The 14,478-nt window shown below is 41.5% G+C and overlaps 1 protein-coding gene across 3 annotated transcripts in view; it reads right to left on the minus strand.

Annotated features, from left to right (window-relative positions):
- Window positions 1-1,653: 1,653 nt before the first annotated feature.
- The window catches only part of cyth1a (cytohesin 1a), a 42,840-nt gene continuing 30,015 nt past the window's right edge, over window positions 1,654-14,478 (minus strand). For 2 of the 3 annotated variants that reach the window (XM_082531190.1, XM_082531191.1), the window contains exons 3-13: window positions 13,217-13,281; window positions 11,901-11,967; window positions 11,685-11,803; window positions 10,686-10,766; window positions 10,332-10,444; window positions 9,093-9,241; window positions 8,900-9,011; window positions 5,280-5,356; window positions 5,126-5,194; window positions 4,827-4,981; window positions 1,654-3,631 (exon numbers count right to left, since the gene is read on the minus strand). In XM_082531190.1, coding sequence (XP_082387316.1) covers window positions 3,553-3,631; window positions 4,827-4,981; window positions 5,126-5,194; window positions 5,280-5,356; window positions 8,900-9,011; window positions 9,093-9,241; window positions 10,332-10,444; window positions 10,686-10,766; window positions 11,685-11,803; window positions 11,901-11,967; window positions 13,217-13,281 — 1,086 coding nt within the window. In that variant the 3' untranslated portion in view covers window positions 1,654-3,552. Of the gene's footprint in view, window positions 3,632-4,826; window positions 4,982-5,125; window positions 5,195-5,279; window positions 5,359-8,898; window positions 9,012-9,092; window positions 9,242-10,331; window positions 10,445-10,685; window positions 10,767-11,684; window positions 11,804-11,900; window positions 11,968-13,216; window positions 13,282-14,478 lie in introns of all 3 variants that reach the window. The other variant, XM_082531192.1, reaches the window with a different exon arrangement.

Below are 14,478 nucleotides of genomic sequence, written 5' to 3' on the forward strand. Positions count from 1 at the left end.
GCGAAGAAGAGTGCAGAAATGTAAAAAAAACAAAAAAACAAAGACTTCCCTGCTTCTGCCGCCGCTTCGCAACCACCACACGTTCAGTTTTTCACTTTTTTTTGTTCTTTCAGTGGCAGCGTGCCTCTCATTTCCCATCAGTCACGATCACCTCCTCGCTCTTGCTCTGCAATTCTCAAAAATCACCCTGTTTCACAGCACGGGTGCAAAATATTACTTGAATGCGGCTATGCAAAGATGATCGGGGGCCATTTACCAACCACTTTGATTATACAGTAATGCACTTAATAACAGAATGCATTGATGCAACGCAGGAATTCAGGGCTACAAATCTCTTGTCTTTGTCTTCAGTGCACATCTGGAACAAATTGTTGCATAATTTGTACCCATGTTTTCACAAAACACTGCAGGCAATGGCCCAGAGGAAAATATCAAACAAATAAGCAGTTTTATTTAGCCTTGTTTTTAGACATCGCTTGTTTGAAAGGAAAAAAAAGCAACAAGGTTTTAATCTTCCACAGATCACAGAACTTCTGTTTTTTGAGGGTTTTTTGTGTTTTCAGTTCAGATAAACACGTTTCAACTTTAAAACATTTCGACTATCTACATTAATTAAAGCCCGAGAAGAAACAATATGTAACTTTATCAATCCATGTACTCAGAAACAGCTCGTATGCGCGAGGACAATTTAGCATTTCCTGCAAATATTTAGATGGGATTGATTTGTTTAACTTGTGTTTTTGCAGCTGAAATGTTTACCCAAACTACTTTGAAGGGTCTTGTGTGAAATTACACATGGACTGCTGAACATGATGGAAAGAATAGGGAAGAAATATGCAGACCATTCATCAAAGATGGTGTTTTTTTCCCCCCACAGAAGCAGCAGGATTGTGACTTTTTTTTGCTTCCTATCATTTACTGCTTTACAAAGTCATTAATAATAAGAAACAATCACTTTTCAGCCAGTTCTTTCCCATGACACTATGACACACGGCATCAAAATGGAACACAAATCCAGCTGCATCTTAGCCTTTGTGACCCCAGATGTTCTCCCTTTGCACTGCATCCCAACAGTTACATCCTGCTGGTTCCTGCATGCCTGCTCCATTGAGAAAGTCATTTCTATTGATTTGCCTTTCCAGGCATCATTTAATATGATACATATTCACTTGTGAATATCGACCTTTCCCTGCTGTCCTGACATTTCTGCCATAAATACTTTGAAATCAAGCCCGTGAAAAGATATGAAATGTTATAAGGGTAAATAAGGCCTGGTTTTAAACAGTAACAGAAGGGGAGGGTGGATTTTATAAGGGCAAATGTTCTTTGGGACTTGTGTGTTCGTTCAGGACACAGAGGGCATGATTCAAATTCAAGGCTGCCCTCAAGTGGAAGTTATAGTCACAGCCATATATGTGGCTGACTGGCAACATTTAAACCATAATTTGATTTAGGCATCGATTTGGGGAAAGTGCATTAATTAGCAGCATATAAGTGCACAATAAACCATTTGCAACGGAAAAAATAGCACGCCTGTCTTTGCAGCACAATGGCCAGTGATCCTTATCACATACTGCCACCTGGTGGTGTCATGTTAAAACTATGATATGCTTCAGTGCTCTATTTAAACGAAACAGAATACAACAGTCAGCATTGTGACAATTCGGTCTTTATTACAGCTTGGTTAAATGGCATTGATAGAAACCTTAACTCAGTCATTCTAACAGAGTGCCAAAGGAAAATGGCAAAACAAATAAACAAAATTAGAAACACAATACCCACTATACATTTAAATATGTACAACTTTGATAAATAAACCAATACTGTCTAGAATTATGATTGTTTTGCATTTTTGCTTAATCCTCTAGGAGTAGTGCGCTGGGAAGAGCAGAGAGGAGAGGAGGAGACCAGGAAACAGGACGGCTGGGGGTGGGATTAGGGACAGCAGGCACAGATGAGATGAGAGACAACTGTGGAGCAGTCGAGACGATGGCTTGGTGTACAAATCAGACCCTATTTGTTTAACTGTACCCTCAAAACTAGTTTTTGCTTTTTTGGTGCCTCGCTAATCAGCCATTCTGCCCTCTCTCTCTCCATATATATATATATATTTTGGTTCACCACAGTACATTCTTCAGTATTGTTTCACCTGGCACACTGGATCCTGAGACAGGGACTAAGACAAGGATCGGACTGTTTCTATAATACAAACTTTTATTTCTGCTCCTTTAAAGCAATATTCATAAACTACAGTGTGTCTTAAACATAACGATGAATGAGGCTGTGCTGAAAATGTTGTTTAATTATAACAGTAAAAGCAAACCTCTAAAGAAGCGTGACAGGTGGGATGAGTGGAACAAAGGAAGAAAAATATATATCTAAATTACTTTTGCTAACCAGCAGCATTTCTCATCACATTTCATCTAGGGCACCAGGCACTGTGCAGCAGTAAAGTAAGTTTTCTGACATTTCAATGACTTTTGCATGATACGGGAATATAATGATTTGGTTTTAGAGTCGAAATGAGACAACGAGGGGGGAAAAAATGGGCCGACTTTTTGCTTCTCCCCCCCCCCAAATCCTCAGACCTCAAAAGCCCAAAGCGATAGACAGGCCCATAATCCCCGGGATGCATCCCCTCCCAGACAAGCAGACGCCTTCTCTGCAGTTTCACATACAAACACAGCTCAGCCCGGGCCTCCGTCGTGCCTTTGAATGCATCTCTTGAGTTGTTTACATGATCCAAGTCAACCCACCCTGTAAAGTCTCTGAACATGGTAGCAATCTCCTGAGTGGCAACTTTTTTTTCTCCTTTTTAAAAAAAAAAAAAAAAAGTTTGTTTTCTTTTTTCTATTAAAAAAAGAAAAAAAAATCACTAACAGTTGGCAAATTATAACCCTCCCTCCCTCTCATAGCAGCCCCTTTACAGCTTCTATCTGAACATTTTATTCTACAAAAGCAAACAACAAAAGGCTCGAGAGGACTTGACAGTAAAAGCTGTAAAAATAGACACGTATTACCAAAACATATTAAAGCACGTCAGAAAAGATCTTTGCTTTTCTTCCACACAGTGAGGAATATTCTGGTTGGGGTGCCACACTCGGTCAGACCTGCTGAGTTAAAACAATGTGTGCGACGGGGGAGGACTCCATGAAAGTATGCTTGTTGTGATGTTGCGTATGTATGCAGTGTATATGAGAACTGTGTTGTTTTAACGTGTCTTCAAAAGGGACTCTGAGTTGCACAGTAACACTCCCTTCCGGTCTCATAGACAGAGCACATATAAAAGCTGAGAGAGAAAGCAACACATTCAGACAGGAGGTTAGAGGAGGCGCTCAGCCCAGACTCTTATCTAAAAACCCAGCATGCTTTCCTGTTTTTTGTTTTCTGGCCTGCAGAGTCCAAAAGTCAGACCTGTTGTGTATCCTAGAGAAAAGCCTTGGGGAGGTCAGAGGCAGACCTTGGTCATGACCTCTGCAATGGCCCAGGAAGGGCCAACAGACCCCGCGCCCCTTATTCTGTCAAATGCAACGTCCGGAGAGCCGAGTGCCCCTAATGTCTCTTCATGGATGACACCTTCTTCTTCCTGGCTGCCAGCATCTCGTAAAAGGGGTCCCTGCTGATGGCAGCTCTGTGGGTGCAGAAGCAGAGAAAAATGTCAGCAAAATTTCATAAAATGTGCAAACTGACGCACTCATAAAACACTAATGTTAGACACGGCTCAGCTGAGCAAGAAGGTCAAATTTTTCTCTTTTTTGTCTGGAAAAAAAACATTCTTAGGATGAGTCTAATTAAAGTCATTTGGAAGGCAAAATTCTTCTTCTGTTTAATTCATTCATTTAGGAGCTAGTCACCATAATCAGACTCAATATACTGTTCTGTACTTTTGAAAGAGCGAGGACAAGAAATCAAAATCTGTTTAGAAAAATATGTGCCTCTGAAAACAAAATATTTTGGGAGAATTAAAAGAAATGTGAAAAACGGACAAAGATTTTACACAAATATGTTCAGATTTAGCAGCTTTAAAAGTCGTTTCATTGCTTTGCATGGCTTTCACAGATATCAGCAGAAAATAATCCACCCAGTAGCGGTTTTTGATATGGGCGACACGGGCGGTTGCCCGGGGCGGCATCACGGGCATCGGAAAAAATTTTTTTTTTAAATTTGCAAAATTAAAACCAAGAGGAGGAGAAACGAAAGATACAGGTAAGCAGATGTGTCATTGGATAATGGCGGGTTATGTATCCTGAAACAATCAGAATAATACTTTTTTAATCCCTAAGGAAATAATGTGGGTTACAGTTGCTCCAAGAAGAATTGGTAAAAATAGTAACAAACAATACATTATGTTACAGATTTTAATTACAGCCAAACAGGCTAGGACCGCCACTGAATCCACCAATAGTGTTTTTGTACATTTCAGGGCACCTTACAACTGAAAGGTAAAAACTGATTTGTTCTCACTGTGGTTGGGTCACTCTTCCACTCTTTAACACCTCTGGGTGTTAAACCCTTATTTCTATTTTCTGAAGAGAGCAGTTTCTGTCACATTTAAGGACTGCAGACTCCAGAACAAATGAGTTTCAATCAGAAGTTAGTGAGGGTGTTTTCTGCCTATACAGCTTACTAGGACTACTCTTGGAAAAACCCTAAACCTTTATTTATATAAACGGAGCTGTCAAAATGTATCATTCAGGAGATCAAATGTTGACTTTAATGGGAGAAAGAGTCAAAAACTCATGTTTTGACATGTGGTGACATTCACTGCCATCACTGAAATTAAGCTACCTCAAAAGAGGTAAAGTAATTAAAAACATATAAATTACTTGATGCTTTTCATCCAATCTTCTTTCTCCTCAGCTGTGGGGGCTGAGATGCGGTAGAAGGTGTGGTTGCCCTCCACGACCCGTCCGTCAGCCTCAGTTTTGCATGCCTTTATCACCTGGTCCTTGCTGTCAGGTATGAAAAGCTCAAAGCAGTTCTACAGAAGTGATGATGATTTAAGTTAGAAATGACAATGCCACAAAAATAACTATTTTAAAAATAACTGTTGATTAAAAATGCTATTTTGAGTCTCTAACTGTGGGTAATCCACAGATGAACCACTAGAGGGAGCTGTACGTACAGGCTTCTTGTCCTCCACCTCCTTGATACTCAGGTTCTCCAGTGGGATGATTCCTCTTGGCTCTTTGTCCTGCACAAATATAAAATGAGAGCACTGCACGAAGGAGCAACAACAGCAAAGGAGGGTACTCTAACAGAAAAACAACTGTACTCACTGTGGTGTACTCGAAGTAGTACAGACAGTTGTCTGTGAGAATGAACCACCTCCTCTTCCAAGTTTTAACTCGTCCCCCTGTTGAGCACACAGCAAGCATCAGAAATGCTCAGCAAGAGAAAGCGATATGGAAAGAGAAACGAGCACCAAAGCACCGTATCAAGCAGCAGACAGGCAGACAGATGTATGAGCAGACAGACAGATGACGGCTCCAGAGGACTCCCTTTACCTAAGGAACCCCACAATCCACGTCCATGCCATGTGCTCCCCATCACCACACCACTTGTAGCTATAATAACTATTTTATCATTTTGCTTGTATTTGTTGATTTATGGGCCTGATTGCTATTTTCCAGTCTGATATACTGTTCATATGATAAAGAAACTCCTTATAGGTGATAAATGCATATAAAAACTACCCAGAGTTTACATCTGGGGATTGAGTTGAAAGCTGTTTGCTACTTTTCAATCATATTTTGACATGACTGAAAAAACTGGCATCTCCTCTCTTGGCTCAACACCATTTTACTCAGAGGGCTAGAGAGCCAGAATCAATAGGGAGCATACAGATCTATATGCTCTGCATTCACTAAGCTTGATGAACCACGTATGTTACTGGGCAACAGTTAAAAAGCTGCAAAATCCATATATAAGGGCTGAACATAGAAAGTGAGGAGGGACTGTGGATTAAGTTCTCTTCTTCATTTTAAAGTGCAGCAGGGGCTCATTACTTGACTCTGCTCTTGTTGATCTCTAGCTGAACTCTTACCCCCTTTGTCACCCTGCTTCCTGTGAGGGGAAACATGATCGCAGTACCAGATGGCAGCCACACTCTGGGAGGATAGGATGCCAACGAAGAGAGAGGCAGGAAGCTCAGTGCCTGAAGTTATGCTTAGTCTCTCCACAGGCATTTCAATCTTAAATATCCTGTTTGGGCTTAGTTAAGCAATTTTGCATCTATATAGAAACAGTATTTAGTTATTGGGGAGGGGTCCTTCTAACGATGACAGTCATAAGCCTACTAAGCCAAGTCTAGACTAGGTTTTCCCACCACCAATGTTAGTAAAAAGCTGCATTTTGAAACCCATTTACCAAAAGCAAGGGTTTGAAGATGTTTCTATTGACATGTAGAACACACTTGTATTATCATATAGCAGCAGACACGCTGTATATGATATCCCATCATATTACAGACATCATGACAGGCACAACACTTCAGTCTACGTTTAGTAGCTACAGAAACTGTCGACACGCCTGAACTGGCACACGGAAATGGAGATATAGGGCTCTTCGCCGCACCTTGACTCGTCAGCATGTTGCAACAGCAAAAAAAAAAAAAAAAAGAAAAAAGAAAAAAAGACAAAAGCAGACCGACAGAGACCACAGACGCGATGGCAGAATCACACAGCTGACGGGCTTAAAAGTTGATTGGGTTGGCTAAAAGTAGCGATTGGTCTGATGGCCGTGTCAGTTCCTGTCACTCTGAGAAAAATAAAGAGTTCACTGCCTCCTGTGCAAGAATGTCTGGGACGAGGCGGGACGTCCCAGCAGATTGTTGCAGAGAGGTGTGTGGACGGTGCAAGGCCCGAGTGGGGCTGAGTGGAGTGAGTCACCCATGCAAGATGGGACTGTGAGAGGCTGGACGAGAGGAGGTTAAGAGGTGGTTGTTTATTTGAGGATGATTTTTCTCATTCTGGTCAATTAGCAATTGATGATTAACAAACCCCGAGTTGAATTTAGTTACCCCCTTTTTTGTAATTTAAAGAAAACATGCACCACTAACACCAATATATAAATTTATCATTAAAACAACGTCTGGCTCCTTTCAGCACACTCCTCTGTCCATGCCATCTTCCCACAGCTTGGTCCAGTCCAGGCCAGCACCACACCAACCTGAGCCACAACGTTAACCTTCAGATCCACGTGTAGGAATTATACAAGGAGATAAGGAAAGCTGCATTGATGAAAAGGTGCAGTATTCCCTTTCCATTCAATCAGAGAGCAAACAACAGCTTCCAATGTGTACACTGGTTCATGATCAATTTTTCAAAGCTAAGTCCTTTGTTGCGCTCGCTGTATGGAAAAAAGGTATAATGCAGCTTCCAAAAAACGGGAGATCAAAGAGAGTGACCACCACAGTGCAAAGAGAGAAAAAAAAAAAAGGCCAAATTGCTCAGTAGTGTGGTCACAAAGCAGTAGCTCCCCGAGTCGAGTCCACAGGGTGACAAATGCACCTGGCGACTGCCCGACAAAGATAAAAGAGCATGGACAAAACCACCAGCTCCATGAGAGACTGACCAGACAAACAAACATCTGAAGTTCAAATGAGTCAATGGGGAGACAAAGAAAAAAAAAAAATCTACACACAAAATAACTCTGTATGAATGTAATAAACGAGGAAGAGAACGAAAGCATGGCAGGCCACCGAAAGCACCTGAGAGCTGAGAGACGGACTAGCGTTGGGGAAGAGCAGGTGTACATACCTCCTGAGGAAAGACAACAGCCAAAATCATGGGAACAAACAAACAAACGAAGAGGAAAAGAAAACAAAAATAATCAAATTAAATGATAAAGAAATATACCACCACAGTCCTTTTAATCTGGTCGCAGTGAGGCTTCAATGCACTGCTTCACAGCTTTCGCCATCAGCAAACTTTCCCATCTGCTGATATCAAGCCAATCCACAAGAGGGCGATCTAGTCTATGTGGACTTAAGAAAGCTACTGTGAAGCACTACATGAAATATATCCCTCACTGGGTTCTCACCTTATTATATCAGGTAATTTTTTGACCTTCCACCCTGATTATTTTACTCAAATCTGCCATTTAGGAGTAATTGGAAAGAGATGATTTCTGACTCCCTTAGTACAGTCTGTTGTAAAGATTCACAGTGACTGAAGGTCTTCACTCTATACATTCATGCATTCTTTTGTGAATTTATACAACAGAGAGAGATATGTCAGAGGAAACAGAAGATGAAGAATTGGCATCCAGGAGTGATTTGAATGTGACCACTGAAAGGTTCGTTACCATCCTGTAAACATTTCTAATGATACAGGTTATGCCTTTGCTTATGTCAAACTATACAGTTGATTTACACATGAGGGACAAAAAGGCCATAGAAATGTCACTAACATTTTCAGATTGTCCCAATCTACACATCTCAAATATCAAATTCAGTTATAAAATGCACAGAAAATGAGAACAGCTTCCTGAAAATGTCTGAACTTCAGAGTGTGTTTTGTGTGTGTGTGTGTGTGTGTGTGTGTGACTTGATTTACAAGTTTTGAAACGCAGTATTTGTGTGCATGTCAGGCGTGTCCATATGCATCATCGTAAATAATTCAAAGATCTCCACATGTGGTGGTCTGATCTCAAGACCACATTTATAATACATTAAAGCGGGGAGACGTGTCTCTAGCCATTCGCGTGTGTTCACAGTAACCTTTAACACACACCCACACGCACGCATTCAGAGGCGATTTACCTCGGGGGAGACACTGGTTATCGGGTTATGCAAAAATATGTGCAGCTTTAATGACACAACAAAGTCATCTATGGGAGCAGTCATGAGGGTGAAAATAGCCTCTCTATGTTCTCGTGTAGCTGTGTACACACTCACCCAGTTTTAGCAGCCAGCCCTCTCTGTCCGGGTTGAAGAAAGTGTGTGTGAGGTCATTGCCGTCGTCTTCTGGTATTTTGAAAGGCTCGTTCTTGATGCTCTCATACAAATTCTAAAACAAAGAGTAAAGAATGTGTGAGATTAAGGAAAGAAGGGTGATTTCAGGGAACAAAGTTTGGGAAGGGCTACCCACCCTGAGCAGATCTTCAGGCAAGTCACCTCCATCGTTTATGCCTCTGTTCATGGAGATAAACCGTTCCACGGTCGGCTTGTCCTTTACATTTGGATTGTGGAGGCTGGTGTTTAGCATGATGATGGCGAATGACAGAATGTAGCATGTGTCTGTAAGAAAAAAAACCCAAACAAAACAAAAGTGGGATCGCACTATGAGAGGGGGTGAGGTTCGAAAGGCAGTGAAAGGTTGCCGTTTACCATAAAAATGGTGTGGGTGTTTAATGTTGCGTTTAAATATGAATGTAAATTAGTCGAGCTGAAAGGACTGCACTTAGGGGACTGCAGTCAAACTGGGAGGAAAAAGGCAGATGTAGCTTCATTAGGGCGCAGAGTGGGCAGGAGAGGAGGACTGCATGTGGGCAACCAAGTATGCATGTGCTGTCTAATGTATGAGTGTGTATACATGCATAAGCTAAAAGACATTGAGGCGAAGCACATGGCTGAAACAGCAGCACTTTATAAAAACCTGTTAAGGCAGTCCCGTGCATTATTTACATCCACCAGCATCCATACTGGATGGAGTTGTCTGTCTGCTAGTGTCATTATTTCCCAAAAGCCAGACACTTCCTGACACAGTTCACCACAACAGACTTTGTGTCTGCTAAATGATCCAGCTTTTACATGACTTCCATTGACCTGTCACTGGATTGCAGCTCAACATGAAAAGGTATGAGTTTAAAGAGATACTACTGATTAATTGGGGTTGCTGTGGCTCAGGAGTAGTGCAAATCGTCTACTTATTGAAAGATGGATGGTTGGATCCCAGGCTGCTCTAGTCCACACGTCAAAGCATCCTTGTGCATGATGCTGAACCTCAAATTGCTCCTGTTTATCATACTGTGAATGTTAAATAGAAAGCCCTTATATGCAGAAATAAGTGAAAGTATGAATGAATGAGACACATTGCATAAAGTGCTTTGAGTGTTCAAGAAGAGTAGAAAGGTACTACATAAGAGCCAGTCCATTTAATCAGGGTAACACAGAAGACATTTGAGGAAATTTACATTCACCAACTCCGTTGGCAGATAATGATCTATTCAACAGGCCAAGTTTAACATCTAAATCTGTATTAAGATATTTTATTAGGAGAAAGTATGAAGTGAAGTCATTTTGTTCTGTTTCACTGCTCTAACATTTATGGTTATTTCTGTTTTTATGACAGCACTATAAGCTGGGCTAGAAGACACGACGGCTATACCTGTAGACTGGAAAACACCAGGGTTGCAATGGCAGTAGCGCTGAGCAAAGGTTTCCATCATGCGGTCGATCTTCTGGGCTTCTCCCGGCAACCGAAAGCTCCATAGGAACTGTCTGTCAAGGGACACAACTCTGCAGTGAGCAACAGACTTCCTTCAAGTGTCAAAGAATTTATTTATTTATTTCCTTTTCTTTTCCTCCTCGAGACTGAAACTGGCAGCTGCATCCTTACAAACTGCAAATGAGGCTGTTCGTGAAAACTGATGTTAGTGCAGGTGATTTACATAAACCTGCAAGGAAGCAACAGTATGAGGAGTCAGCCGGGTGGCTAACAGATGTTAGGAGGATATCTTACCTTAACGCCTGAACCAGGTTGAGGTCTGTGAACTCATGAAGCTCCACAAAGGCTTGGAGTACTTTGATATTGAAATCATCTCTAAGGTAGATAAAAAAGGGTAAATTGTCCTGTCAGTGAAAATGTCCATATTATATTCTGCTAATAAGTCTTAAAATAATAAAATGGTAGTATGCGTTTGATAAAATTTAGCATTAAATGGGGGGGGGGGGTTAATCTGATAAGCAAGAGGTTGTGACGATACAATGGATGCTCCCAGCAAACCCCACATAACGGACCACACACACTTCCCAGCCCTCTTCACTTATCTAAACTAGAGCATGACATCATCCCCGACCTTTATGCCCTTCACAGAAAACAATCTGCCCTCTGGGATCACAGCAAGGCTTTAAAGAGCTCAGAGTCATATCCACTCAACACCATCTCAAGTGGACAAATGACCAATCGTGTCTTAAGACTAGCATGCTGCCACAGCCCCTCCTTACAGAACCAGATAGCTTGATAACAACCAAAAAGCATACGTCAACAGCACTCCAGTCCCCGCTATGGCCTTACAGACCACACCCTGCCTGTAACACTGCCATCCCTACAGTCCCCGAGCAGTGCATACCGTACATTAAGCCCATCAATATTTCCTGTATTATGTGTTCACTCTAACACGGATGATCTCTTCACTCGAGTGAAATCTTTAATTGCTTTCAAACACACATTCCAAAATTGTGAGTCTATTGACCAAGTTACTTGTGAGTAAGATAATCAAGCACAGATGTTGGCTTTAGAGTAACGATCATTGTCTTGAGAGGAAGGTCTAAATGTGGAACCAATAACCTGTGTTTGGGAAAGGATGGGCGTGAGCTTGACCAAGAGGAAATACAGCAATAAGGAAACTATGTGTTCTCTATTTGATACTTTTATCAACCACGTGTATGGTTGCTGACTAATGGGCCAGCATGAATGGAAGACAGTTAGAGAGAGAGTGGATAAAATCTTCTTTCTGACCTCTCTCCGAGATAATCTCCGATGGCTGTTTTGTTGAGGCCCTCTCCTTTGTAGAGGAACTGAGCAATGTCGTCGCTGGTATTCTTCAGTAAGTCATTCTCAATCAGAAACTGGATCCCCTGAGAAAGAAAGTGAACCCCAGGTTATATCCTGATTACGAAAACCACAACAAACAAATCATATTTCTAATTGAGCCACGGTATCTTTTTTACCTACCTTTTTGGGGTCCATGTTAAACTTCTTACGGCCCATGGCCACCTGTTTATTCCTCTGCATATTTTTCCTTTAAAAGAGAGAGTTTGTGTTGTTATTTATACTAACATGAACATAATGCAGAATAGTTATACTATGATAACCTGGTGACACAATGACAATGATGGACATAACAGATATTACTTCATTATCAGTTATTTGGTAATTATTTACTGATCAATCAACAGTCTTGTATGCAAAAACAACAATCAACTGATCTGAGGAGAATCAGGCAGAGCTTAAATGAGTAAATCATGACTACAAAATAAATTAGATTTAAATTGCATTGTAATATGTTAATAAGGACCCAGAGCTGCACATATCAAATGTTAAGGAAATCTCTACGTTTTGTATGTTTGAAAGAATAAAATACATATATTGAATTTATACATCAGTTAATATCTGTCAGGCTCTATCACCTATATTAGAAAATGGTGAAAAATGCTTGATCAATAAATAATAATCAACTAAAGCAGTATTTTTCAGATCTAGTATATATGAAGCAGTGACAAAAATTTGAAGCTCAGAGTTTTAGATAAACTGAAACACACTCAATTTACTGCTCAATTCACCTATCTCAGTGTCTGTCTCTTTTTAAAAAGGTCTGTCAGGAGCTTTCCCATACTCCGTCTCAACTGTGATGACAAGGTGTTGGTCAGACACAGTTGTTAAAGGTTAGCATGGATATGGGAATGTGTGGTTTCTCAGGCTTTGAGTAATTTCAGGGTCAAAGTGCAATCCTAGAGTCCGCAGTCACCATGGTTACATTTCCATCTCTCCCCACCGATTCAGTCACACTAGCATTCCTTTGGCTTTTGTCAGCAAAAGTCCAGCACTCATGTGAAGAGCAATAACACACACTAACTACTATGTACCATCTCCAATCAATGGATCACAGAAATATCTGATCATAAGCACCCCTAATGGGGTTTTAGGTACCACTGAGAGCGTTTCAGAGATTTCCAGCAGCTGATGGAATCCCTATCCACTAGAGTAGACCAAACCCAAGCACTCCCTCCCCTGAGACCACCTATTGTCTGCTTCTGCCCGAACACCCACTGCATTATTCAATGAGGCCTCCCATCATGAGGGTGTGCCTGATGAAACATTTAAACGGCTTTAAAAGCATAGCCAATTTGGTGAGATGGGAGGCCCAACTTAGCCATCAAACATGAATAATTGACAGCTTCATTTGCTAAGTTAATAGAAAGCAAGCAACTTAGACACAACAGAGAAAGAAATGTGTTTGCAGGGGAGGAAAGTCACTCCAGTTCTCTTACCTCTCCTCAGTGGAACCCAGGTTCTCAATTTCACTAGTAACTTCTGCTATCTCATTCTTCAGCCGCTGCAAAGGAAAAAAATATATATATTAGCCTTGTTGGGAGTCAGGAACAGGTTAAACATATGTCCATCAACTTCCCTCGAAGAGGCGTGGAAAGGGATAACCGATGCAAATAACATGCAAAGCATTTGTATTTACAACCCCCCCCCTGTCTGTAAGTCAGGTGGCCTTTTGTTGCATAAATACTCACATCAGAGCAAACAGTTTAACAAAGAGAGAAAAGTCACTTTTTGGCCTCTTCAGATAATGCTGCACATGCAACACTGTGTATGCTCCTTAAACTATAAAGTGATAGCAGCTCCTATTTCACAGAAAGTCTGCTAGGATGTGTCTGAGCCAAACAATCCTCTCAATCTGAATTTCACTGGGCGGAAAACATTAGGGGATAACCTCAATACAAATGGAGTAAGTAAGCATGGAAAAGGATTATATTTTGTGTGGTATTTTACCGATTAATGGTCTCAGAGGCAGATTTAGTTGCCAGACCTGCTGGTGCCAGACTGGCACAGTAAAGGCAGAGGATGCAGAGGATGAGATCAGCTTGATCAAAGCATGGGAGAACAGACAGTAGCATAAGAGAAGTCAAATATAGATCTCGTTTGCCTACTAACAGTAATCATCAAGCCTCTTCCTTTACCATGCGTGACAATGCAATATTTCTTGTACACAATGCCAACTTACCAACTGTGAAACCACAAAGACAACATCTGTCCATTCAAGGCCTGCGCAATCACAACGCATTCCTCAGATGCTTATCTGCACAAACAAAGGCTGTGCTCATACAGAAAGTAGAGTGGGTGTGGTGCTGAGGCCTTCACATGCGGGGCCAGCAGAGGAGAGTGTGGGAGCCAGTGAGGAGGAGAGGGGTCAGTGTGCAGAGCACCGAGAAAGAGACGAGGACAGGATAGAGGCAGCGGCGGCAGCCATAGAGGGGGAAGGGCAGTGATGGTGGCCTAAGCTCATAAAAGAAAGGGTGACAGATCACACCTCAAACATCCACTGGGGTCAGCAGAAGCCAATTTGCCCACTGGGAATTCAGGAAACCATCATAATTCATTTCAGGGCATGACAGTCTCTCACCTTTGTTGCGAGCTATTTGCTTATTATCGCTGCTTACTGAGTGAGAGGACTGACCTACAGATAGAGCTAGATTCACGAGCTATGCCCTGGTCTCAAGTTTGAAGCCAACAAACATCATCG

This window comes from Aulonocara stuartgranti, assembly GCF_965226115.1.
Source record: "Aulonocara stuartgranti genome assembly, chromosome: 4".
Classification (NCBI taxonomy): domain Eukaryota; kingdom Metazoa; phylum Chordata; class Actinopteri; order Cichliformes; family Cichlidae; genus Aulonocara; species Aulonocara stuartgranti.